Below are 25,123 nucleotides of genomic sequence, written 5' to 3'. Positions count from 1 at the left end.
AAAATGCTAAAGCGAAGTCTAATACATTTGCAAAATTAGTTTGCATAATGTCATGAGTTATTTAAGCAAATTATGTTTGTAGCTGTAGCACAAACTATGTATTATATATGGAATTTGTCAGTCATATTACTATTTGATGAGGCATCCAGGGTGTTTCCAAGAGGTATGCCACTAGTTGTCCTACATTTATGACTAATTTGTGCTTGAAATACAGATGTTTTATTTCACAATAGCGTTTTGATTAGTTGTTTTTGCTTTCATTATCTGTAGCTATCTACATTGTTAGTACTTTATGTGTAGTTGCTGTTTTCCTGTTTGGCACTTCCTCAGCCTTACTCCAGGGGCTTTTGTTTTTTGTGGAGTGCCCTGGCATTGCCTGAGGGTAAATTGAAAGTATGTTCATTTCCCTCCCCAGTAAGATTTTCAGTATCCTCTGGGGCCTACAATTTGAGCAAACATTAACAATATAATTAAGTTATTCTTTTCTTATTTTTTATTTCAGATTGTGTTGTTATGCTTTCTGTCCGATGCAGTATAAAACATAAAGCAGCACTTTGCCTTAAAGCAACACAAGGCAGCACAGTAGAAGGGATTCAATCTAGTCAATAGACAAGAAAAATGATGAAGCATGCACAGAATGTAATAACCCAGTCAGGTGTGCTTAGTCATAGGACATAATGTGACTACTGTCATAGATCTTTAGATTTTTATCTGGTTGACTGCACCATAAATTAATAGTTCTAATGCTACACAAATTAATTTTGAACTGTGTAGATCAGTAATGTGGGCAGGCAGATAACTTAAAATGTTTGCGCTCTTAACGTAGGTTGAGGAAGAAATAAGAAAGCAATTTTTCTGATCTTCTCATTCTGTAAATTAGAGTTTTAGAGATTTATGCTTTATTAATGTGAATTTGTAATTAAGTTGAATTTTAGGAATCCATAAAAAACTTCAACCAAGACAAGCAATTCTTCTGTGCTATCCTTTCTTCCCACACTTCTGCCACACCACAGGTGTCAGCCATGCAGATGGGAATACTATTGTCTTCTATGACACTGATTTAGATCTGCTGATAGATACAAAGGCTAAAGAATCATGTGATAAAATTGCAAGAGATGGAGATATTCACATATACAGGTGACTTTTACACTAAGAAATAGTATAGATTTTAAAAAATAAAAAATAGAGGGAAGATGTTTTTAGGTGAAAGTAGGATTTATGGTTGAGGTTGTCCTTTAAGTTTAGTAGTTCATTTGGTCTTTTAAAATCCCTTTAAAGATTAGATCAGTCATACATGCTTCTTCCCATCAGAATAAAGGCAAAATGAAAACCCTGCCCTTTCCCTTACCGTATCTTCTGTTCCTGTCTTTCCCTCCCACTTCCATCTTGCAAGCCATCTAAATTTCTGCGTTGGGACAGTTAAAACGAACATTAAGATCTTTGGGTGTTTTCTGCTCTTGATAAACAATAAATGTCCTTCTTGATGGTCTATCATTGGATTTCAAATCCACTAGTGGTGAGATGCTGATGTTCATGTAGTTCTAAGATGTACTTGGCAAGCTTCTCTCAAGTGACTGTTTCTTTTCCTGGAAAGATGTGTTGAGAGTGGAGGGGAGCTCTTTTTCACCTCACATCACTGGCCAGGTACACAGGGGTGTGCAAGATAGACACTGTTAGCAAATGCACTGCTATTGGAAGGATTTTTTTTTTAAATGCAGTTCAATAGAAGACAATACTGTTTATTGTTCATTTTTGAAAATAAGTTCTTAAAAGAACCTGGTGTTTTGAAAATATGAAATCAGATGTAAAAAAGAAAGTTTTCCTTTAAGAAACCAAAAAATGAGTAGAAAACTTCCTTTGAAAATACCTGACGGACTCTGAACAAGCGTTGGTGCTCACTGCCATAGGTGAGGAAACAGCTGAGTTTCAGAAAGTGTCACTGTTTTTTAGGGAACAGTATTTAATGAGTTTTTGGTTTACAGGCTTGTAAGTAGTAATTCTGTAGAAGAGAGACTGTTGAAAAAAGGTACTAAACATTTGATTTGAGAAGTGGCTGCTCAGGGAGATCATTGTTCAACACATTTTTTAACTCAAGTAGTGTAACATTAAGAATGTGAGCAGTTCTTTAATGATATGTAAAAAAGTGCTTTATTAGATCAGAGTCAGAATTTTAAACATCGTCTAGTTTTACATGTATTTCCAGACTTCTCGGGGTGGTGGTGGTATGTGATCACAGTTAAAATAGTAAAAATCCTGAATTGTTAGCTCACATAGAAAATCAGAAGATAAAAATATCTAGAAAGATACAGTTCAACAATAATTTTACACTATTTTTGGCTGGGATTGCAGAGGCTGGGAATAAGGAAGAGTAACAAGAGTTTTTGGAAGACTGAAAATTGTTCAGTATGGGTTTGGACTGCCAAATCCCTTTCCAGTGCATCATCTGTCCATTCCAGATTCCTTCGCTCTTCTGCAAAGTTGTCTCATTTTTCAGCATTTTTGCAATGTCAGGAGCAAGCAACCCTGATACATAATAATTTTTTTGTCAAGTGAGAACCTTCTGTCACAATTATTGATACAATTAGAAATTAATTTTGGGGAAAATCTTTACGTGTCCTCATGGCAACAGTCATGGATTTTTTCTACTCAGAAGTAAAATAATTAAAAAGAAGCCTGTCGCTGTGATAACCCCTACCCCTTCTGTCCTTTTCTGTTGTCGTAGGCACTGACAGGACAAATAGCTCCACAACTGCAGGAGAAACAGCCTAGCTGGAATCAAGAGGAGGGACAGTGCAGCTAATCCAAACCCAGTGTCAACCACAGGGGGAAGCACAGGTGAGAAACAAAGCCATGATTGCCGTGTGGTATGCGGGCTCATTTCACTCCTGCAGTTGTAGGCAGAGAAATACGTTCCTCCTGGCTGAGTGAATGTATAAGCCCAGATTCATGTGTGCTTGTGGCATCAGTTTTGCCTTTGCTGAGGCTGTGTGTAGGACTCGGCAAGCCTGGACGATTGGGACATTGAGTAACAGGAGCATTTCATTTCATCTGAGCTGAGGTGATGGACTTAAATGTTGCTTAAAAACTACAGTCTTGTTGTTCAAGGATACAAGAACACTATTCAGAGAATAATTACAGACAAGCTCTTTCCTAAAGATACAGGATCTTGGGCTTCATCCCAGAGTAGATTTTATGATGCTGGAAATACATTCCATATATAGGCTGGAACAATTGTAGTTTTATGGTACTAATAAATACATTGAGAAAGTAGAAGTCTATCTCCGTCATTGGAAGAATTTTTTAGGACTTCATACCCTCTTTTGTGATCACTTCAGAACACCTGTCAATGTTAAAAATACCATGTATCTTATGATTCCAGGCTTGGGGACGTGCGCTGCCCTGCTGTATCCGTGTTACAGTGAGGGTCCATGGTGCCCGCTGCTCCAGCACGGTGGGAGCCCACAGCCCCCCACCGGATTTTCCCAAGTGGAAGCATTTTGACAGCATCAGTAGTAGCCATCACTCTGACAGCTGTGCAGGTGCTTTTGGTGACTCTGCTCAGATCAGATAACCTTTTACTTTTTTATTTTCAGTTCATATTTTGGTATTGAAAATAAACTATCAAATCTCTATTAAATAGCACTGCTTACTGTTATTAAGTTTATTAAGTAAAAATGATGGGAGTAGTCTTTCAGGAAGTCTTTTACGCTTCAGAAAATAGTATCTCCCCAGATGCTGTATTATTTAAGTGCAATTAATTTTAATTACACAGACTTTTAAACGCCGCCCTCTTTGTATACTCTCACTTATTTTCAGTTCCGTCTCAGCTTTATCGCTGTACTTTGAGCTAGTAACTGATATTCACCAAAGATTTCAGATCTATTAAGAAGAGCCGGGAGCCGCGTGCTGATGCTCAGGCCTGTGCCGGTGCCCGTGGCGGCGGGAGGCGCGAGGAACGCGGCCGTCGGTGCGGTCTCCTGCAGGGCTGAGCTCAGGGGCTGAGGCTGCGCTTCGGTGCCGCCGAGCGCGGCGCTGAGTCGGTGTGTGCCCAACCCCGCCGCTGCGGCCCGGGGGCACTTTCCTCCGCGGGCTGCGGGCCGAGGCCCGGCGCTGCCCCCGCCGCCCCCCCGCCCGCGCCTGACCCGCCGCGCTCCCTGCCCCGACAGGCGGCCCGGGGCGCGCATGCGCGGGGGCGGCGCAGGCGCAGCGCGGCGGGGCGGCGCAGGCGCGGAGCGCGGCGCAGGAGGCGCGGTTTGTCTCCTGCCGGCGCTGGTAGCGGCTGCCGCTCCGGCCGCCCCCCGCCCCCGCTTCCAGTGAGGAGCGAATGGAAAGTCTGGCCCCGGCGCCCGCGGTAAGTGGGGCCCGCTGGGTTCGGGGGGCCGGGGCGGGGGCGGCCGGGCCCCGCTCCTCCCCGCTTCCCCCCCGCCCCAGGCCTCAGGCCCGAGGCCCGGCGGCACCGGTCCCGGCGGCGGGGGAACGGGCCTTCCCTGCGCGGCGCCCGGGGTGGGGGGTGCCTGGCCGGGCCGGCCGCGTCCCGCCGGGGGGGGTCTCGGGGCGCGGGTCTCGCCGTGGGGCGCCTGCCGCCAGCTCGGGGCGCGGGGCCGGCGCGGCGGCGGAGTTGAGCGCTCGCACACAAAAGGCGATCCCGGCCGGGCGGGCAGGCGGAGGCCGGCGGCGTGCTGCTGCGCTTCCTTACCCGCGCGTCCTGCGGTAACTGCTTCCACTCGGGCCGCAAACGTTAGCGAGTGCGGGTAATTAAAATAATAAGGCCTCGTTACCGGCGGTGGTTGGTATCATTTGAATCTTAATGATTTGGTGCCAGCGCTGTGGAAGAGGCCACAGTCCCGCGGGGCGCTGGCGTTGTTATCCCTTCGGGAAGCGGTGCCGGCCGGGACCGGGCTGCCCCTGCACTGCCCGGCGCTGGGCTGCAGCCCCCCGGCAGCACGTGTGCAGCGCGGCCGGGGGGCGCCTGCGGCCGCGGGGCCTGCGCGGGCTGCGCTGTGGCGCTGGGGGGGGCGGGGGGGCTGTGGCCGGCGGGGGCTGTGGCCCGGCGGTGCCGTGTGGCCCACCCGCCGCTAGCGGCACAGGCGAGCGGCACCGTGCTGGAGGGATGCTTTGACCGAAATACCGAAAATGAAACTGCTTTTTTCAAAATAGGAGAGAGATTTTTTTGGGAGAAACCCCCGCCAGGTTCTATTTTTCTTTTGCTGCTGCTATGTGACACCCAGCACTGAATCTACCTGTCAGTGCACGTCAGGGGAATTTTTGTTTCTTTATGACTGAAATACAAGAGCAGGATGTTTTTTGATTTTTGGATAGCTTGGCTCGGTAAAGAAGCCAAGAGAAGCAGGTTTGGATTAATCGTCACCCCTTTAAGGGGTTAGCGTTCTGAAGTAAAGAGAAGGTAGAGTGAGGTGTCAGGTACAGTATTTCCTCAAACATCTAGATGTTTCAGAGTGAGATTTTTTTATTATGCTTTTCTCCCTCATTAGCTGGAACGATAAAGTTGAATAGTCGCCATCCACTTTTACCGTGGGTTTAGTTGCTGTTGAGGAAACATACTGTACTTTTTAAGCAACTGTTGTGTTTTTGAGAACATTCTGTTAAGTATTAAAAGCACTGAAACACTGGTCATAACTAACGCAAAAAAGAGTAGATAGTTTTGACAGCAGAGACTGATGATGTGTGAAGTTCCATGGAAAAGGAAGAAAGTTTTGTGTGTGGTGGTATTTTTTTCTCAATTGTTTGAAGCCATCTGAACTAGCTCAGAGGAACGTAATTTGTAAAACTATTCAACAGCACTTTGTTAGCTAGAGAAATGTATGAGGGATTTCAGTGAGCTTTTATGGTGCTGAGGGTTTTGGATGATTTGGCTGAGGATGTAGAAGCATTTTAAGTAGCTGCAAAGACGGGAGAACTGAGTTCTTACTGTAAGGTTGTCTTTTGAATAGTAACTAAATAGTTTTAGTTACAGAAATATTTGTACCTTCCCTGAATTTCTGTTTTTGTGTATTTCTTTAGAGTATACTATAAAAAAAACCCTACAACAGTGAGAATGCACCATGGTAACGGTCCTCAGAATGCCCAGCGCCAGCTCCAGAGGTCCAGGTCCTTCACAGGCAGTGAGGGAGAAGAGCAACAGGCAAATTTACCCCAGTCCCCTGCAGCTTCTTTTGCACCTTCTGCAAGTCCGTCTGCACCCCAGTCCCCCAGTTACCAAATACAACAGTTTATAATGAGTCGAAGTCCAGTAGCTGGGCAGAATGTGAACATCACTCTGCAAAATGTTGGACCAGTGGCTTCAGGAAACCAGCAGATAACTCTTACCCCACTGCCAATTCCAAACCCAACGTCACCCAGTTTTCAGTTCAGTCCCCAGCAGAGGCGCTTTGAGCATGGATCCCCATCGTATATTCAAGTTACTTCACCGCTGCCTCAACAAGTTCAGTCTCAAAGCCCTACGCAGCCTAACCCTGTGCCGGTGCAGACGCTGCCCAGTGTTCGGGCGGGCACTCCGGGCCCCGGCTTGGGTATGTGCAGCCAGAGCCCTACTAGAGGGTTTGTGGATGCTAGTGTGCTTGTGAGACAAATCAGCTTGAGTCCTTCGAACGGTGGACACTTTGTGTATCAGGAAGGACCAGGAATTGCACAAATTGCTCAAGGAGCTGCCACACAAGTACAGCTTCCATCTTCTGGGACACCTGCCACGGTAAGAGAACGCAGGCTTTCACAGCCGCATTCGCAGTCTGGTGGCACCATCCATCATCTCGGTCCTCAAAGCCCAGTAGCTAGCGGAGCCAATATGCAATCTTTGACTAGCCCGGGCCATATTACGACGACCAGCCTGCCGCCCCAAATCAGCAATATTATCCAAGGGCAGCTTATGCAACAGCAGCAGCAAGTGCTTCAAGGACAGCAGCTGGGTAGACCCATTGGATATGACAGGACTTCTGGTGGATTGATAGCAGGAGTTGGAGGGCCTAGTGCATTTGGAATGACATCACCACCTCCTCCCACAAGTCCTTCACGGGCCACTGTACCGCAGGGGCTATCGAGTCTTCCTCTTACTCCTACAGTTAGTACAGCAGTGAAAAAACAACCCAAAAAACTGGAGGAGATTCCTCCTGCCAACCAAGAGACTGCTCAAATGAGAAAACAATGTTTGGATCATCACCACAAGCAAATGGAAATTCTTAAGGAAACTTTTAAGGAATGTTTGATCGAACTGTTTTTCCTGCAACATCTTCAAGGGAATATGATGGACTTTTTAGCTTTTAAGAAGAAACATTGTGTTCCACTGCAAGCATACCTGAGGCAAAATGACTTGGATCTGGAGGAGGAAGAGGAGGAAGAACAATCTGAAGTCATCAATGATGAGGTAAGAAATCTGTTGGTTAATGTTTTGGAATAAAATTGTAGATGAAGTTGTGGCACCTGGATTGTTAAGTATTAGAGAATGTGATAGTACCTGAAAAATCATTTTTACTTGATGAAGTATGGCAATTTTTCTTTAAATAGTTGGCCTAAGAGAGCGTGGTTCTGCTAAGTGGGGTGATTCGACAGGTTGGTTTGAGTGTGCAGTTAGATGTTTGTATTTGAAAGAAAAGAATAGAGAGGTGAAGGGAGCTTTCACTGACCTAGTTACAGTGTCAGCCAGCACACAAATAAAGATGGCATTGGTGTGGAAGCTGTTTTAAATGATTGGAATGAATATGGATAGGAATCGTAGATTAAATTTCACTTTCTAGACTTACACAAAACGGAAAAGAATGAGCAAGTCTTATAACAGGTTAACCTTTATTTGACTTGTGTGATTTCTGACCATAGGCGTTACTGAAGTTCAGTGTTGCTGTAGCCCGCAAAAACCCTGAATTGATCTTATTACTCGGAGGGAACATGTGAATCGTGATGTATATGGGTCCGTGGTAATGAGTTAGGTTACTTAGGCTGTCTTAGAGCTCTGTGTATGTCTTGCTGTCTAAATGGTTAACCAAATAGCACTTTACAGACTGGACATTAACCAGTTAACTCTGTTATTTATGCAAGGGTTTAAAATTGCTAACTAACTTGAATTCACTGTTTATTAATGGCAAAGGACTTGAAATAAGCTTGCTGCAGACAGATGCCATACAACTTTTCCTGCACGTTTGTACCTATTTGTTAGCTCTTGACCAGTGCCTGCCTTGCGCAGAGCCTGCTGCAAGCTTGCCCGGCAAGTGCTTGCAACAGGGTAGATACAACTGATGCCACTGCATTGCTTGGCACGCATATAAATGCCTTTTAAAATTTGTAAAAATACATACGGGTGTATAGTTGTCTGTTGGTAAAGAACCAAACCAAAGCTGTTATGTAAAGAAACTTGTATTGCTTTGAAATATCTGTTAGAAATGAGTGTCTTCAGTGAAAGCTGATGACTCTCTTAGGTGTGAATCATTAGTGATCATAACTTCAGTTGGAATTTGTGGAAAATTTGAACAGTACAACAGTTGAAGTTTAATTTCTCATTTCTCTGGGGCCTAAACATCTTGACTAGGAAAAATCTATTTCTGCTTGTGATAGTTATTGGTAATTTTGAAGGAATAATTTCTTTTTGTATATGTAAAAATAAAAGATAGCCTGTTACTGTAATTTATTGTCAGTGGATATTCAATTTATATATTTTTTCATCTGATTTGTGTTTTGTCAAATTGTTTAGGTGTTCTTGTTGGGTTGCGTGTTTGTCAGCTGCAATACCAGGTATTTTTAAAGACAGTATGCGCATTGTGAGAGATCTTGAGCAAGTGTAAATTGTATAGGTTCGTTGAAGTCAGTGGTGCTACTACAATTTACATCAGTTGAGGTTCTACCCCTTGGTTTTTCGGGTTTCTAGTTTGCTGTACTTCACTTATTTCTTGTGATGGATCGTCTTTTGCTTGTCTGTTTTAACTGCTGGAGAATTTTGTGAAGTGCATTAACAAAAGTCTTTTAAGTGTTTTCAAATGATGAATCCTTTTGAAAGATTAAGACATCTTTTGAGTATGTTCTTTCTTTGTATTTTTTTGTCTTCTCTTTTATTTCCCCCTCCCCCCTCTTTATCACTTTCTGCTAAAGCAATGCACTTCATCCCTTGCCTGGAAAGGTTGATCGCTTTGGGAATTCAAGGGGAGAGCGAATGGTGGCTGTGCTCATTGCTTAAATGAATGTTGGAGCTCTCTTAAGTTCAAACTGTCTGTCATGCTAATTTGTTGTCCGTTAAGAGCAGCAATCATTAAATGTAAAACACACTTTTATGTTAACTGATCTAAGAAAAGATTTCCAGTGAGGAGAAGTCACTCACTATAAATAGTCAAGGCTGTACTCTGTTCTGCTATTAGAAGTGAGACAGAACTCTTCAAAACCAGCCTGTGCTCAAAGCAAGCTGCACTGATGGTGGTTTAGTTATAATCCCCTCTTCAGTGAGGTACCATCAGTACAAATAAGTGTGTTGAACAGTTAAAAAAAAAAAAAAAAAGAGGAAAAACTTTTTAAAAGAAAATGATTCTCCCTTCTTTTTTTTTTCCCCAAAATATTTCTCTCAGGTAAAGGTTGTGACAGGAAAGGATGGGCAGACTGGTACTCCTGTCGCTATAGCAACCCAGCTTCCTCCAAATGTTTCTGCTGCTTTTTCATCCCAGCAGCAACCATTTCAGGTACTTTTCAATGGTTCTAAAATGTAGTTTCATCCCAGATTTTTTTTCTTCATTCAGATTTGATATTTCCTAGGTGAATTAGAATTTTCCCAAGAGCCCATCCCTTATCATCTAAATAAAACAAAACAAAACCTTGCAGTCTTTGAATGCATCAGTATTAATGAAGCCTTGAGGAAGTTAAATCTTTGTCTCCAGGTTGCTGGCTTATTTCATTAACTTTCAGCTTGAATGTTTTCACTTTGGTTTGTTTGTCTTTTGTTTCCCTAATACATTTGGTTCATTTGTGCATTCTGCATAGTGATAATATGGATTCTTTTGTCTATGGCATTGTAATTGTGGATTTCTTCTAAATTTCTTTTCTTTTTTTCCTCATCTGTTAAAGGTTTTGAGTATGGCTACAGAAGGTTTTGGATTTGCCTTCCCTGAAAAGTTTTAAACAATGATAACCCTCTGACAATTTTTTTTTAGTAACCGCTTTCCATTAGCTCTACCATAAATGTTGGGAAGAAGAAACTGAAGTGCTTATTTTTATGATTACAGTTCTTTTTTACAGTTTTTGTTTGTTTGCATGAGGGAATACTGAACAAAGTAAAGAAATAAATGTGATAATCAGTTAAAATTTTTGTGGATCAGTGACGATGCAGCTTTTACATTCAGGCTAGCGTGGGTTTTATGTAGCAGCCTTGAACTCTGTATTACCCATTGCTTGTATACCCTGGGAAGTAATATACCCTAATTCCTCTGTAACTGAAGTGTTTACTTTTTAGCTCGATTATATATGCTTTGCCATTGTTACAGGGTGAATTACTCTGCTGTACCATGGAAGCCGTATAGTCTGCGCTGCCTTTGTCTTGGGTTTTGGAAAAGGGGGAGTTAAATGAAATGGCTTGTATTCCTGCATATTACAAATAGGATGTTCACTGTGGTATTTTACAGATGAGTTGCATAGTAAAGGGACTTGCCCTGAGAGCTCTTCCTTATGGTCAACACTGACATGTGTTGGAAGTCTCCTTAGGAAGTCAGGCTTTATCTAAGCTGTTTAAAATATGTAATATCAGGTTATTTATTATAGCAATTGGGGTTATCAAGCTATAGCTGCAGCAGTGATGAAGTACTTTTGAAAGTGTGATACTGTTTCAGACCTGTTTTAGAGAAACTAGCAGGTACATGCTAAAATGTACAAAACTGTCTGTGTAATTTGGTAATTACTTTTAGCACAAACTGTTAACAGAAAGGAGCATCTCTTTCCATCAGCCTTTCTCTTTGTAACTGTTTCTAGAGAAATAATATGTCCTGATCAGCAACATCATTCAAATTTGCGTGTCTAAGTGCAGCACTCAGAATGATTATTGTGGGCTCACTGCATAATTGTGACCTCTGGAGAACTGCATTATTTTAATTAAGTTAGGACAGTTTTAGTCTAATATTAGTGCTATGTGACTTTAATTTATAAAGACATAAAGTCTTTGCTCTTCGAAGTGTCTGGCCTAAATGACATGGTGACAGTGCAGACTGCTGGGAGACATACGCTTAAGAAAACATCAGTTGAAAATCCTAAAGTAGAGATGCAGCCTGAAATGGTGACTATGCTGTCATCCAGAGTAAGAGTGCAGGTGAAAGAAATGGCGTTTGGAGAATGTTCTTTCTTAAACTGATGTCCAAGAAAGCATTTGATGCAAACGGGACATAAGCTGTATTTGTTAATTCAGTAGCATTGTACAGAAGAAGGTTTTGTGTGTGATTTTGAAAATTCTATAAATGCCTAAGTGTATGATGCTCTGCCAGATGCTGGCTGTTGGGCTTGAAATACGCTGCCTATCTGCCTAGTGAGAAGAAAAACATTTGAAAACTTAATTCATACTGAGTGTGAGATGGCAGTGAACCATGACATTAGGGATGAAACCCCTTGAAACCAAAATTCACATCTCGACGGTATAGCTATATCTCTAGAGTGACCACAAATGCCCTCACAGCAGCCAAGAGATTAAATGTTACTAATTTGTAGCCATTGGTAAAATCTGAGTGGCGTGAAGTATATTCAGCACAAAAAGGAGTGTTTGAAACCCAGTCATTTTAGGTGATGTTGGCTGTGATTAATAGTGTTCAAATAAGCATTGAAGATGCAGGGTTGTGACTGCTACAGTTCATTTCAACATAGACCTGTATTTACTTCCTTAGGCTTAATTTACCTTGGTAGAATTTCTGTTAAAAGTCTGAGAAGAAAAAGACTTGTGAATAAACTACAAGATTCTTTTGGGAAATTGCTGTTTTTGCTATGTTGTCATAATAAATTTTCACAACATTTGCAAACCCTTACAGTGCATTGATATGGCAAAGGCTGTCACCATCAGAAAATTACACTTTGAGAACTTGAGTACTAAATTGGTTCATTTTCTAGGACATAGAGGCTGCCATATGTAAAGTCTGTGTTTGTATATTCTGATAGAATCACTTCAGACCTTTTTTGGGATAGCCCTTATTTTTCTCATGTTAAGTTTCATAGTAGAATATTGGGTATAGCATGGCTAAATTTTAAGGAGAACTAAAAAATACAACTTGGAAACTCCCTGAAGGGTATTGAGCTTGCACAGACACTGATGGACATGAGTAAGTGCTAGCCCATAGTGCTGAGGGCCCAAAGGGCATGGAAATCATCATATACCCACACTTGTTTGCTTCAATAATCCTGTACGTGAGTTTGCCATCGGAGTTTGATGCTGAAAGGATTATCTAGGATATATTTTCTGCCATTATTGCCAATATTAAATGTAGTAATTCTAAAATAAAGTTTTAACGCACTGTGTAATATTACTGATGCTAAACTGTTAACTTGCTGAACCAAACCCCAGTAATTTCTTTCACATCTCAGTATCAGTAGTGCTCTTCCAGGCTTGTTAATTCATAGTTGTGTGATGTGTATCCTCAGACAAAATGTCTAGTAATTTCTGATGAGCTCTGATGTCACATTAGCCTGATGGCAATACTGTTTCTCCGCATTGAGTTTCTTCATGATGCTCATTTTTCCAGCTGTGCAAACAAGTACAAGCCGAGCATCTGGAAAACTGGAATTGGCTGAGTTTCTTTTATTCCATCTTCTGACTCTTAGCAGTTTTTCCTGAAATATTTCAAGGCTAAGTCTCATGGAGCTCTGTCCTGAGAGTGGTGGTGGTGGAGACTCAAGTAAACTTAAGCTGTCTTCAGGATGAAAGTTAATTAGTGTGTAACTTATGTTTCATATGGAGTGAAAAGGATTAGCTTTCACAAATGTATTGACTCTCATTTCTTACTTTTGTGTCTTGTTAGTTATGACACAGTTTGTGCGTAAATTGTTTCCTCATCTAATTTCCCTTCTAATTAATCCTGTAATGAAGTCACAATGTTTAGTTTTTGTCATGTCAGCTTTTTATTGCAGCAATATACTATATGAATATGTCATTTTGACTTCATTGCAGCATTATGCAAATGATGAAGGGTAATACACTTATGAAAATTTCCATTTATTTTGAAAAAAAAAGTTTGGCAACTTTAATTTTTACATATCTCATTTTCATGGGTTTGGTACCACTTTTTAAAAAATGTAGATGTGTATTATGTATAACCAACTTTATCAGTTTAGTTACTGTTTTAAAAGTTAAACTCAATGAAGAGCATCTGTGCTTTACAGACATCTAAAACTTTATGGTAGATACTGAATGACACTTGTTTTCTTCATTGTGAAGGATTTGTTCTGAGCTGGCCTCTTTAGATCTGTTTGTAAATTATATCTTGGTGTTAGACTATCTGCAGATTGAATTTTTGTGATTTGTTTTCTTTTTCCAATAGCAAACGCATACAGGGACTCCAGTAACGGGGACTGTGAGCACCATAGAAATTGAAGCTTTTAAGAGACAGCAGGCACTTGCACCATCAGGTATGTTTCGCAGACAGAATTTCACTTTGGTTCTTTTTTTTTTTTGTTTTTTATTTTTTCCTCCCCAACAGCAGTGAATGGAGCCCACTGTTCTATAACTCTTGAAATACAGCTTTGCCTCACCTTGGGAATTGTCAGATCCTTGCGACTATCTATTGTGAATGGTGCTATGTGACGGGTACGCTCCACTCACAATATGTAGGACTGGATTTGGCAGGCATGGAGACATTGTTAGGTTGATTGTTCTGGCTAAGAAGGTTGGAGATGGCCAACTTGAAGTTACAGGGACTCTGCCCTTGGAGCATGTTCTTCATAAATGCTACACATGTGTAGTAGTCGTAGCTTTCTGAGCTGATGTTGGAATCATGTGTAGTAGTTTTCTTTGTAAAATTGAACCCATTCCATTATACCATGCCATAAATGGAATTTGAATATCACAGATTCGTCTAAGAGACCACGAATTGAAGTGGGCCGTCATGGGATGGTTTTTCAGCACCCGGGTGTGGCTTCAGGAGTTCCTCTTCAACAGCTAATGCCAACAGCACAAGGTACTGTGTCACCACATGCCAATTGCACATTAATTTAACAAGGAGATGTTAGTGATGGGACTAGAAACTTGGGCTTCCAGCTTTCTAAGATCCTAGCCCCACCACACACTTCTCCATGTAAATTAATACTTGGTATGCAATGCCTGGTTTGTTTAAGGAGCTGAGTGACGGGCTCCAAAGGTGCATGTGGGCATGGAAATACGTCACAGGTGCTGATGCAAAATGGCTAATCTGAGAATTCTGGAACTGAGCCAATGCTTTATGAAAAGGAAGCCTCCTAATTTGCAACATCATGACAAATTTTTATTCATTAGTCGTGCCAAGCTTTAGAATATGTGTTAGAGTGAATGTGTTAAGAACTAAATATCGTGTAGAAGAAACTCAGAAGACACGTAACGACATGGTTTTTTATAGTTGCTGTGCTCCAAATTTTAGTTGCAGTTCTGTGCATGAAATACTTTGTTGTTTATTGTAATGGTGATTTATTTTGTGATTGTGATGTGGTGTTTTCAAGTGATGGTGTCTTGTGGCAAAGTAAGTAAGAAATTAGTCTATTTGCAGTTGATCTCCTCTTGATATCAGTAAAGAGCACTGAATGTTTTAATTTCATCTGTGCTGTGTTTGCTCTTGCTTTATAGGTGGAATGCCTCCCACTCCTCAAACCGTACAGCTGACTGGGCAGAAACAGAGTCAACAACAATATGACCCATCTAAAGGCCCTCCTGTGCAGAACGCAGCGAGTCTGCATACACCTCCGCCACAGCTGCCTGGGAGACTGCAACCTGCAAATGTCCCCATGACGTCTCTCCCAGCTGCACTGCAGCTTTCGCAGCAGCAGCCACAGATAGTGGAATCTCCAGCTCAGCCTCAGATTCAGGTGAAGATCCAGCCTCAAAGTGTACCCCTGACTTCTGCTCCACTTCCAGCACCGCTTCAACAGCAGGTGCCACCAGCAATCCATGTGCAAGGACAGACGTCAAACCAAGCATCACAGCCACAGGCTACAATACAGCAACAGGTATGTGTACTTTATTAAGGTGAAAATATTTGTTTCAGTGCCCAGTAAAATCTAAGAATACTATCTTTCTGAAAATACATGAAAAATGTTCTTTTTTTTAATTCCACTGGACACTTAAATCCTTTCCTTATAAAAATGCAGATGTACAATTTTTATTAAGTCTGCATTATGTTCTGCTGTAGTGTAGACGAAGACAGCACTGAATTCTAGACTCGTTGCTAACGAATGTGTTTCTTGGGCAGACTGTAACTCTGACACGACCATCTGCAGATCCTGCTCAGCCTTCTCAGCGTCTTACGGCAAATACGCTACCACCTACCTCATCTGTTGCGCCAGCAACTATCTCAGGCACAACACCACCTTCTGCATATCCAGTACAAACAAACAGGACCTCTCCAGCAACTAACAAGTCCCTGTCTCCTATTGCATCAAAACCCCCAGGCTTAGCTGTAGCGGCAGCACCTAAAACACAAAGTCCAGCTCAGAATGCTGCAGTGTTACCACAGGACAATTCTCAAGACAAGCTTGCTGAGCAAGTAAAGCTGGTAAGATTATTTTGTTTTGTTTTGTTTTCCCCAGAACTTAAGAATAGTTAATACACAGGTAACAGTTAATATGTGCGATGTGTTTGAGTTGTGAAATTGGGCGCGCTTTTTTTTTTTTTTTTTTGTGTGTTTGTGTGGGGTGTGTTCGGTGGGTTTTTTTAGTCTGCTTTACATACTGAGATTTGCTTTTGTGGGCATTCAGGGGAGTTGAAGAAGACTTCCTGGTCTTCATACTGTTCTTGTGTTCGTTCTGTTGATTCTATCTGTTCATTCGAGGTGACTGCAACGTTATTTTTTATGGCTAACTGGAGGTGTTTTGCTTATTTAACAGAAACATCGTAAAGAACTAGTTTTTTCCCAATAAAATTAAGCAGTATTATTAATGAAGATGTATTTATGTTCCGTGGATAAATACATCTGCAATTTTAATTTATAAAAAAAAAAAAAAGGATCATTTGATTACAGTTTGCATATGTCTTGTAACTTGTTTTTTGTGGTGCTCAGTGAACCTTTTTTGTCCTGTTACTTAACAAAGTATGTCTTGTAATACAGATGGAAGTACTAGGATTCTCTTTATGTATAAGTTTAATTTAGTCCAGTAATTTTTTCATTAATGCAGTGTTCAGGTTTGATACTTGTTATGCATGTGTCATGGTGTTACACCTTTTGTTTGCTATCATTTATTTTTATGAAGTGTGAGCAATTATTATTTTTCTGTTTAGCTACTATTTTATGTGCATTCCGCAGCTTTCTTGTAACTGTACATACTTATTTTTAAGGAAAATCAAATACATCAGCGAATAGCAGAACTGAGAAAGGAAGGTTTATGGTCCCTGAGGCGACTGCCTAAACTCCAGGAGGCTCCAAGATCAAAATCTCACTGGGATTATTTGCTGGAAGAAATGCAGTGGATGGCAACTGATTTTGCCCAAGAGAGAAAGTGGAAGATGGCAACTGCTAAGAAGGTATTTGGAAAAGATTTTTTGAACTCAGAGCAATCAGTCTTGGTATCACTCAGCTTGGTAGCAAAGCTATTTAAACAATCTTTTTCCACAGATAGAAGTGATGGGTATATAAGGCACTGATTTTTAACTTAAATGAGAAGTCATGCTGTCAGCTTTGAATATTGTAGTATTTGAAATGAACTAGGTAATTGTATGAATTGTGGATGCAAATAACAGTTTTGACTTTTGTGGATTTTATTCCTCTGGAAATCAAATAGCTTGTTTAGGGGACCCAGTCAATATGTTGACTGTGTCATATTTAAAAAGTATAGCTGTCATGCCTGTCTCACAGATCAGTTATTCCCTCTCAATGGAGAGTAAATACAGAATTTTGTAAAAAAACTTCCATTGGATGTGATCATCTGTCTAATTCTTCTTTCTTAATCTCGGCAAAAGATGGAGAAACCTGGAGTTCTAAGGACAGCAGTGGAAACACGGTAGAGAACTCTTTCCATAGGGGAGGAGAGCAGAACAGTGGGAATAATTAAGGCAGTGATGGAATGAAAAATGGGGTGGTATGAGATGAAATATTTAAAATCTGTTTGTTTATAATAAGCAAGAGTTTTCTATGGGTTCCAGCAATGTTGCATCTTCCTTTGATACATTTGTGACCAGTTTGGGATAATGAAGAGAGCACCTGCAGGTCATTAGTTTAAGTTGCCATGTTGTATTCTATTTTATATTCTGAAATGATGGAAACTCAGAACTCTATTCCTTATAAGCAAAGCACTGAAATAGGTGTACCATTTTGTAAAACGAAGATCTGTGTTTTGAATATAATTTACATCTGGATTTGAAGCACTTACTCCATTTGTGGCCAATGGTAGGTTTTTAAGAGTAGGAGAAACAGGAAGGGCAGATGTGAAATGATCCTTCCTCCGGCAGTACACTCCAAACTTCTGAGCTAACGATTGCAATCAAGTCAGTCTTTAACAGCCATTGACTGATCTTTCACTCATGTATGTACGCTTTTGGAACTATTTTACCTTTGGTCTCTGACATTTTGTGGTGTGATTTCTATGACTTCATATGTACTGTCTGAAAAAAGTTTTCTTTTGTGTGTTTGCTTCTAATTTTAGTAGATTTTTTTCCCTAATTTTTGTATTGTGAGAGACTAGTGAATTAAGAGTTTCCTACTTGATTGCTTAGTTACGTTTTTTGTATTTTCTTTTTTTCCTTTGAGTTTCATGTCTGTTTTACTGGCATGATAAGAAATAGAAATATTGGAGGTAAGTGCTATGTGTGTAAACCAGGGGTCCTCAAACTTTTTAACCAGGGGGCCGGTGCACGGATGAAGTGGCAGGAAGTCATCTGTGGCTGCTTGGTTTCCCCCCCCCCCCAACCCCCAGTGGGGGGGGCCGGGGGGGTTCTGCAAATACCGGGGGCCAGATTGATGACCCTGGGGGGCCGTATCCAGCCCACGGGCCGTAGTTTGAGGACCCCTGTTGTAAACCTAAGGTCAACATCTGGCTGCTGATAACCACTATGATCTTAAGATATGCAATGATGTGTATTTTGAGGTAACTGAATTTGGTATTCTCTCGTGGTATTTTAGATGGTAAGAACTGTGGCTCGTTATCATGAAGAAAAGAAACTTAATGAAGAGCGAGCTAAAAGGGAAGAACAAAACAAATTAAGGCGAATTGCTGCATCAATTGCTAGAGAAATAGAATACTTCTGGTCTAACATTGAACAGGTAAAAAGCTGAATTACTAATATTTGTGCAAGTCATACTGTTTTTCTCATCTTCAGAATTTATTTATAAAATGTAAGTGCTTTATTAGACTTGATTTACATTTCAGGTTGTTGAAATCAAACTGCAAATAGAATTTCAAGAGAAAAGGAAAAAAGCTTTGAATTTAAAGAGAATTTCAAGGAAAGGTAATTATATTCAATTTCATAGGAAATCCAGTATGAATTCTGATGCTGTTGTTTTACATAACTTCACTGAGTGAAGTTTAATCTTGTTGGTGATAGAATTGCGAGATGCTAATAATAGGTTGTAAACAGACCTGAACTATGAGTTACAGGGTGGTTTTTTTGGTTTTCTGCTAGATTTTGTTAATATTCCTGTGGTTTATGTTGAATGCATTTAAAACTTCACGTAAGAAACATAAAGTTGCTAAGTGACTAATGCATACATCAAGTATAATAATTTTCCAGGTAAGGATACAAAACCTGCAGAAGACCTTTTATTGGAAAAAGAAAGTGAAATGGTAGGTCCTCCTGTTTCTTAAAAAACTCATAAAATTATTTTAAATATGACTACCTGCGTGAAAAAGTTTTGATAAATGAGAAATATTTTCCTTACGTATACAATGGTGATAAGCAGATATCTGTCTAGTTACTGTCAATTTACCATATAGTCATAAGCACAAATACCATTTTTTCTGGTTACAAAGCACAACTTTTAATGGGGAAGGGGATTGCAGTTGATACGTGTTTTTTAAAGGAAGAATTCATGCTTACTCAGTGGGTTTGAATCACTTATTCTAAGATTGCAAGACCAAAAAAATGTACAAATTAATTGCCAGACTTTGTTTTGGGCAAGAGTTTGGTCTACTGTAACCAGGGGTAAACTCTGTGGGGCTTGAAAACATGTTTTCAGCTGTTCAACAGTGATTTATCTTGTGAGAGATGTAGGTGTATATCACAGAATCGATCAAACTGAATGAACTATCTTTTGCCCTAGACGAAATGTGTGCTAGGACATCCTTGGCTACATCTAAGCAACTGGAAAAAAATGGGCGAGGGATTGTTCTTGAGACCCTGAGCCATCTGGCATGTCACAGCTGATGCACATGTGCCGAAATGCTGCCCTTTCACCAGGCAGAACGCCTGCATCTGAATTTCCTGTTAGAGCCAAGCTTCAGCGTGTCTCACCAGGCAGACTGCAGCCTAGCGCTGTCTGCGAGTGTTAACTTGCACAGGCTAAACCATGCTGCCGAGTATGCTGGACAGCTGAGAGTGAACACTGCCATATCCCTTTTTTATTGACTAGGGAACATTTAGTCCTTGATTGCAACCTGGGTAAAAAGCTTTGTACCTCAGTAGTGTTTTTAAGGGAAGGAGTGCTATGGCTCTGTGCCACAGCTGGACCTGAGTGATCCCAACCACAAACACCTGAAGTGGCTGCTTGCACGCTGCCTGCAGTGCAGAAGCAGAGTATCTTTTTTTCCATGACCAGGAAAATGCTAATAGGTGTTAAATTTCTGTTAGCAAATGCTGTTGTAATTGCAAGGCACTTTTTACTTTCTTTAAAAAAATAATCGAAACCCCTCCCTAACTTTTTTTTCTATGATTTTAAATATTTTAATTATTTAATGCTAGGGTTGTTCATCAACTGGAAGGAAAAGAAAGGCAAGCACATCTTTGACTGATGAGGAAGGTAAGTCACTTCAAAACTGTGCATCTATAGCATAGTACATAAGTTGTATATTGAAACCCTGAAACCACAGGCTTTCAGTCTGTTACTGTATGGATGCAGTGCTTTTCACAAACCAAATACCAACCTTCATCCATTTCTTAGAGAGATTAGGTACTCAATTAGACAGTAAATTTTCCTTAACAGAGCTTCAGTGTAAATTTGGAAATACAATTTTCCCTGAAAAAACACTGGCATCATTGTTGGTGGATTTAAATTCTTTCTGTCCTCATTCTTTCATTCCTCAAACCTTACTAGTGGTCTTAAACTTCTTTTGAGGATTTCAAACTGAATAACCCATCTACTTTAGTTCCTTTCTTGTGATCACATCTGTTGTGCTTCTGACAAAGGAAGTCCCCTGTTTGAAGCTACAGAATAACCTGTCTCTGGTGGCAGTTGCCAACTAACACTTAACAGTTCAAGACTGCCTTCTGTCCTGAGGCAGAAGTCCTTCTCTCCTTTTCACTTTATCTTTTATATTCTAACTGTAGTTTTTCCATACACATCTCATTCTTTTTGAACGCTGCTAACTGAAAATATTTTGTGCTGGTATGCTTCAGAAGTATATAATTACAGATGTCCTGAATTATTGTGTGATTTGAGTGCCAAGATTAGCATTTGTTTTTATTTTAGTTGAAGATGAAGAAGAAACAATTGAAGAACAAGAAGCTAAAGAAGGAAACATAAACCATCAAACTGAATTATCTAATCTAGCCAAAGAAGGTAGGTGTGTATTCTTCTTCGTGGTGGGCTCTGAAACAACAGGTGGAAACACACAGCAGTTACTGTGGTTGTAAATAGGGTTATAGACAAGAAACTGGATGCATTCAGACATTCATTCATGTGTAATCCCTAATTTTTCTGTTTGTTTATGGGATGATGATGTGCATCTGTACTTCATAAAGTGGTCTGCATACTTAACTAGTGACCACACAGGGTGGCTTTTTCTACTGAAGCACTGCATTTCTTTAAAACCTCATACCGAAAGACTCTGAACCTAAGCTCTAGGAGTGCATGATAAACAGTTAAGAACAGAAGTGTATCAGATTGGACATGGGCATTTTATCATCAGCTGTCTGGAGTATCTCACAAGTGTTTGTGACCCACCTGATAGGTCTGAATGGGCCCTGAAGTGATCATCTTGGGTGGTGGTGGTGTGTAAATACTTGAAGGGACAACGCTCTGGCTAGCAGCTTGCTTGCATTAGCTACATAACAATAACTGCTATGCTGAGATTGATGTACGCAAAGTGTCCCACAGGAATCACTTCACTTGTGGTAAAAACCTTGCTGATTTTGAGAGGCAAGTGTCCCATTAAGCCAAGACTTCCAGGCAATTAATATGCAGTTTCCAAATCTGCGTGTTTGGTCTGTTTGGCAGCTTAGCTGCTGCAGCCAGCTGGCCAGTTGGAGGGATTATAACTCTTGGCCAGTCAGCCAGGTTCCTAATGAGGATGTTTCCTGATGGACTGGCCACCGCCAGCATGCACATTCCTGCTTCAACAGATCAGACAAGGCATCACGGAGAAACTGTTTAGTGGGGTTGAGGTACAGCTCAGTTCTGAAACTTTGAAGTCTTGAATTGTTTTCCAGCTGGGAATTGTTTTCCGTTTGGCTGGGTTTGATGCCCCTACCTCCCCAACAAGTGGTTTACTGTGGGTTTGAAATATAGTAAAAATCGAGCTGGGTGAGCAGACTGCTTGATGTAATGCCAAGTGTTCTCTGTAGTCTCAAGGTTTATTATTTATTAAATTAATATTGCCATCATCCACCTAATAATTACCTCTTAATTAACTTCTGAAAGGTGAACTGGCTTTATACAGTTGTGAAGAATGTAATGAGATTAAAAACAATGGTATTTATTGATAGATTTATTGATAGAAGTTTTGATATTTTTAAACTTATATCCTTTAATGACCTTCAGCTGAATTGCCTCTGGAAGATTTGCTAAAGATGTATGAAGGTGCCTTTGCAGAAAATTTTTACTGGCCCCAGCCGAAGCCTGACAGTGAGGAGGATAGCAGTGAGGAAGGTAAATTACTTTTTGTTTAGAAGAAGTTGTGTTGACTTACAAGGAGAAGTTGATTGACTCTTCAGGTCTCTGTTAAAAGACATTTTATACTAAGGTAAAACAAATATTGAATGAATCACATTTAAAATGTGTTTTATTTTTTAAGTGAAGAAGAATGTGGTATACAAGAATGAATACAAAGTACAGTGGCTTTCTCACTAAGTGGAATGATCATGAGAAAAAATTAGATTTATTCCTGTTATTACTAAATATGTTTGTTTAATGGTCTGTGAAGTTGTTTTTTCCCCCCCATTTCTCAGTTTATGAAAAGAAGGTAGTGTTTGTCTGTCTTAAAAGTCAATGTGTGAGATTCTTAGGAACAAATAGCCATAGAAGAGCCTCTCTGCACTGAATTAAACAGCACACTTCATAGCTAGCTATTATTACACAGTTGCCATCTGTGCTGTACTAATGTGATGACAGAATTACATATTTGAAAATAGGTTTTGAGTAGTATGGGAGGACCTCCCTAGAAGTTCTGAAAAGATAATGGTCATGATAACCTAGCTAGTGTGAATGTCCAGAACATGTATGTGATCCTGAGCTTAAGCTATTGTCATTTTAGCTTGACTAGCCTGAAAACCATAGAACTGTTTTTAGAAAAGTTAGCTGCCGCCTTTTAGACCCCTGTCTGGATTCTAGGTATCACAGTTCCTTTGTGTAACTGCCACTTACATTTATTTTAAATGCCAGTGTAATTTTTCTCTCGTAGAAATGGAAGACCATATCTCTGATAGGGAAAGTCCTCAGAAAGAAGTGGTCCTGATAGACTCCCTTCTCAGCATTGACCAGTACAAGGGTATAGACAGGTCAAGTCCTCCAAAGAAGCATATGCGAGACATAGCAGAAGTTGCTGCCGCAGCAGAAATGCTGTTACCTAAAGGCAGCTCTAGGATAACAACAGCGGTAAGACTCCCTATTTTCTGCTACTGTGTGTGCTTACTTTTACATAAATAATGCTTTTTTCACAATTTCACAGATTTTAGCAACAGATTGCAATAAATGTTTTCTAGTTATTGAACTATAGAACGGTTATGCTTTATGACATGCTCCATGAAATTAACTCAGAAAAAAGGTATCAAATCATTCATATTACAGGTAAAATACAATACTCCATCGCTTCTATATGGGCCTCTCAGAGAGTATCAGAAGATTGGGCTGGACTGGCTGGCAAAGCTGTACAGGAAGAATCTAAACGGCATTCTGGCAGATGAGGCTGGGCTTGGAAAAACAGTACAAATTATCGCCTTTTTTGCCCACTTGGCTTGTAATGAAGGTAAATTCATTTGCCTAACATTTTTAGACAGGTACCGGTCCAGCATTATCTTTGTTAATTGTAGCCTAAGGTCACATGTTTTTCTCCTCAACATTTTTTTTTCTAGGTGACAAAACTTTTCTGAAGCGTAGTTTATTAGTATAAAAAAGCCTTACAAATTGTTTAGTGACCATATGGCCACAGATAGGTAAATTTGAGGAGTATATGCGAACAATTGGACAAGTATGTTTTGTATATCATCTCAGGTGTTAACAATAGTATTGTTGTACTGAGGATGGTTTAAGATTATAAGTAAGGCAAAGCTTGTTGTGGAGGTAGTATCTCTTATTCAAGCAGTTGATGTAATTGAGAGAAAAATAGGTAGTAGGTGCACAAAGGGTACTTGAGTTCTGAAAAATAATAATAGATTAGTCATTAAAATACTTGTTACTGGATTTCACTTCTAACGATGAATTTAGCGCACTGCACTTAAAAAGTCAGGGGAGAACATAAGCCACATGAATTGTCAGGATTCTCTTTCTGCTGTTAACTGCCGTGTTTCCCCTTCTGTAGGTAATTGGGGCCCTCACCTTGTTGTTGTACGGAGCTGTAACATACTGAAATGGGAGCTGGAATTGAAACGCTGGTGCCCGGGGTTGAAAATACTGCTCTACTTTGGCAGCCAAAGGGAACTTAGGGCAAAAAGACAGGTAATGACTGTATTTTGCAACTCTTACACTGTTGTATTTAGCATTTTAGATGGCAAGACCTTTAACTTACCTGTATGTTCCTTACACCCTGATGGGGTATTAGGGCTTTTTAATGCTACGAGTTGGTTTACAAAGAGATTCACACCTAATGATTCTAGATTTTCAAAGGTATTTTTGTAGCTCCTTGGTATTGAGCAATATGAGCACTATTTAACCTGCTTTCTGAATTGACTATAGTTTGAAGACCAAGTCCAAGACTGTTTTTTAGAATGCTTTTGTTCATAGCATCTTTCTGTCCTTAGTGAAGAAACAGCTGGTTGTAAGATACTTGAGAGTTCTGCCTTAGCTTTTCTGTCTCATCGTCTCCTTTTCTGTAGGAATGGGCAGAACCCAACAGCTTCAATGTGTGCATCACTTCCTACAAACAGCTGTTCAAAGGCCACCCAGCATTTATGAAAATGCGATGGAAATACTTGGTAGTAGATGAGATGCAACAAATAAAGAACATGACTGAGAAACACTGGGAGGCACTTTTCAGTCTCCGCAGGTATGGAGCAGAGAATTGTTTTCCTGCTGGCAGTGGGGTTTTGTCTTTTTGTGTCACACCGTTTTCTTCTTCACAGAAAACTCTTAAAAAACCTTGATTTGCTCTGCCCAAATTCCTGTGCAACATGCCTGTACAGAGGTGCCTTTAGCTGAAACAATCAGGATTCAGAGACATGTTCTGGATCTTTTTGCCACTGTCATAACACTGTAACTCTTCTTTGCTGGTACTCTGCTCCCAGACAGATCCCCTTGTATGTTCTGATACTCTGCAATGAGGAAGCTAGTTTGGTAGTATATTCAGAATTAAAAAGATAATTTTTCCTGGATTTAATTTTATTAGCATGACTTATTTCTTCTGTGTATCTGACAAACCTAAAACTACAGTAAATGGTGTTTGAATATTGGTGTCCTTTTCATAATGATAC

The 25,123-nt window shown here is 40.4% G+C and overlaps 1 protein-coding gene and 1 non-coding gene across 15 annotated transcripts in view; both read left to right on the top strand.

Annotated features, from left to right (window-relative positions):
* The first annotated feature begins 321 nt into the window (after window positions 1-321).
* Window positions 322-460, top strand: LOC119142577. The gene has a single exon (XR_005102336.1). It is a non-coding gene; the product is annotated as a small nucleolar RNA SNORA49 (small nucleolar RNA).
* Window positions 461-4,226: 3,766 nt separating this feature from the next.
* Window positions 4,227-25,123, top strand: part of EP400 (E1A binding protein p400) — a 50,061-nt gene continuing 29,164 nt past the window's right edge. For 8 of the 14 annotated variants that reach the window (XM_037376687.1, XM_037376676.1, XM_037376610.1 and 5 more), the window contains exons 1-18: window positions 4,227-4,351; window positions 6,022-7,378; window positions 9,558-9,668; window positions 13,491-13,578; window positions 14,019-14,126; window positions 14,765-15,144; window positions 15,387-15,689; window positions 16,469-16,654; window positions 18,249-18,389; window positions 18,496-18,574; window positions 18,857-18,909; window positions 20,024-20,081; window positions 20,751-20,840; window positions 22,041-22,148; window positions 22,900-23,093; window positions 23,286-23,463; window positions 24,016-24,152; window positions 24,530-24,699. In XM_037376687.1, the coding sequence (XP_037232584.1) occupies window positions 6,056-7,378; window positions 9,558-9,668; window positions 13,491-13,578; window positions 14,019-14,126; window positions 14,765-15,144; window positions 15,387-15,689; window positions 16,469-16,654; window positions 18,249-18,389; window positions 18,496-18,574; window positions 18,857-18,909; window positions 20,024-20,081; window positions 20,751-20,840; window positions 22,041-22,148; window positions 22,900-23,093; window positions 23,286-23,463; window positions 24,016-24,152; window positions 24,530-24,699 (3,707 nt within the window). In that variant the 5' untranslated portion in view covers window positions 4,227-4,351; window positions 6,022-6,055. The remainder of the gene's footprint in view (window positions 4,352-6,021; window positions 7,379-9,557; window positions 9,669-13,490; window positions 13,579-14,018; window positions 14,127-14,764; window positions 15,145-15,386; window positions 15,690-16,468; window positions 16,655-18,248; window positions 18,390-18,495; window positions 18,575-18,856; window positions 18,910-20,023; window positions 20,082-20,750; window positions 20,841-22,040; window positions 22,149-22,899; window positions 23,094-23,285; window positions 23,464-24,015; window positions 24,153-24,529; window positions 24,700-25,123) is intronic. The other 6 variants (XM_037376697.1, XM_037376714.1, XM_037376656.1 and 3 more) reach the window with 3 other exon arrangements.

Source organism: Falco rusticolus, chromosome 1 (genome assembly GCF_015220075.1).
Source record: "Falco rusticolus isolate bFalRus1 chromosome 1, bFalRus1.pri, whole genome shotgun sequence".
NCBI classification, from domain to species: domain Eukaryota; kingdom Metazoa; phylum Chordata; class Aves; order Falconiformes; family Falconidae; genus Falco; species Falco rusticolus.
The sequence above is the reverse complement of the archived record's forward strand: the minus strand, read 5'-3'. Positions and strand labels throughout refer to the sequence as shown.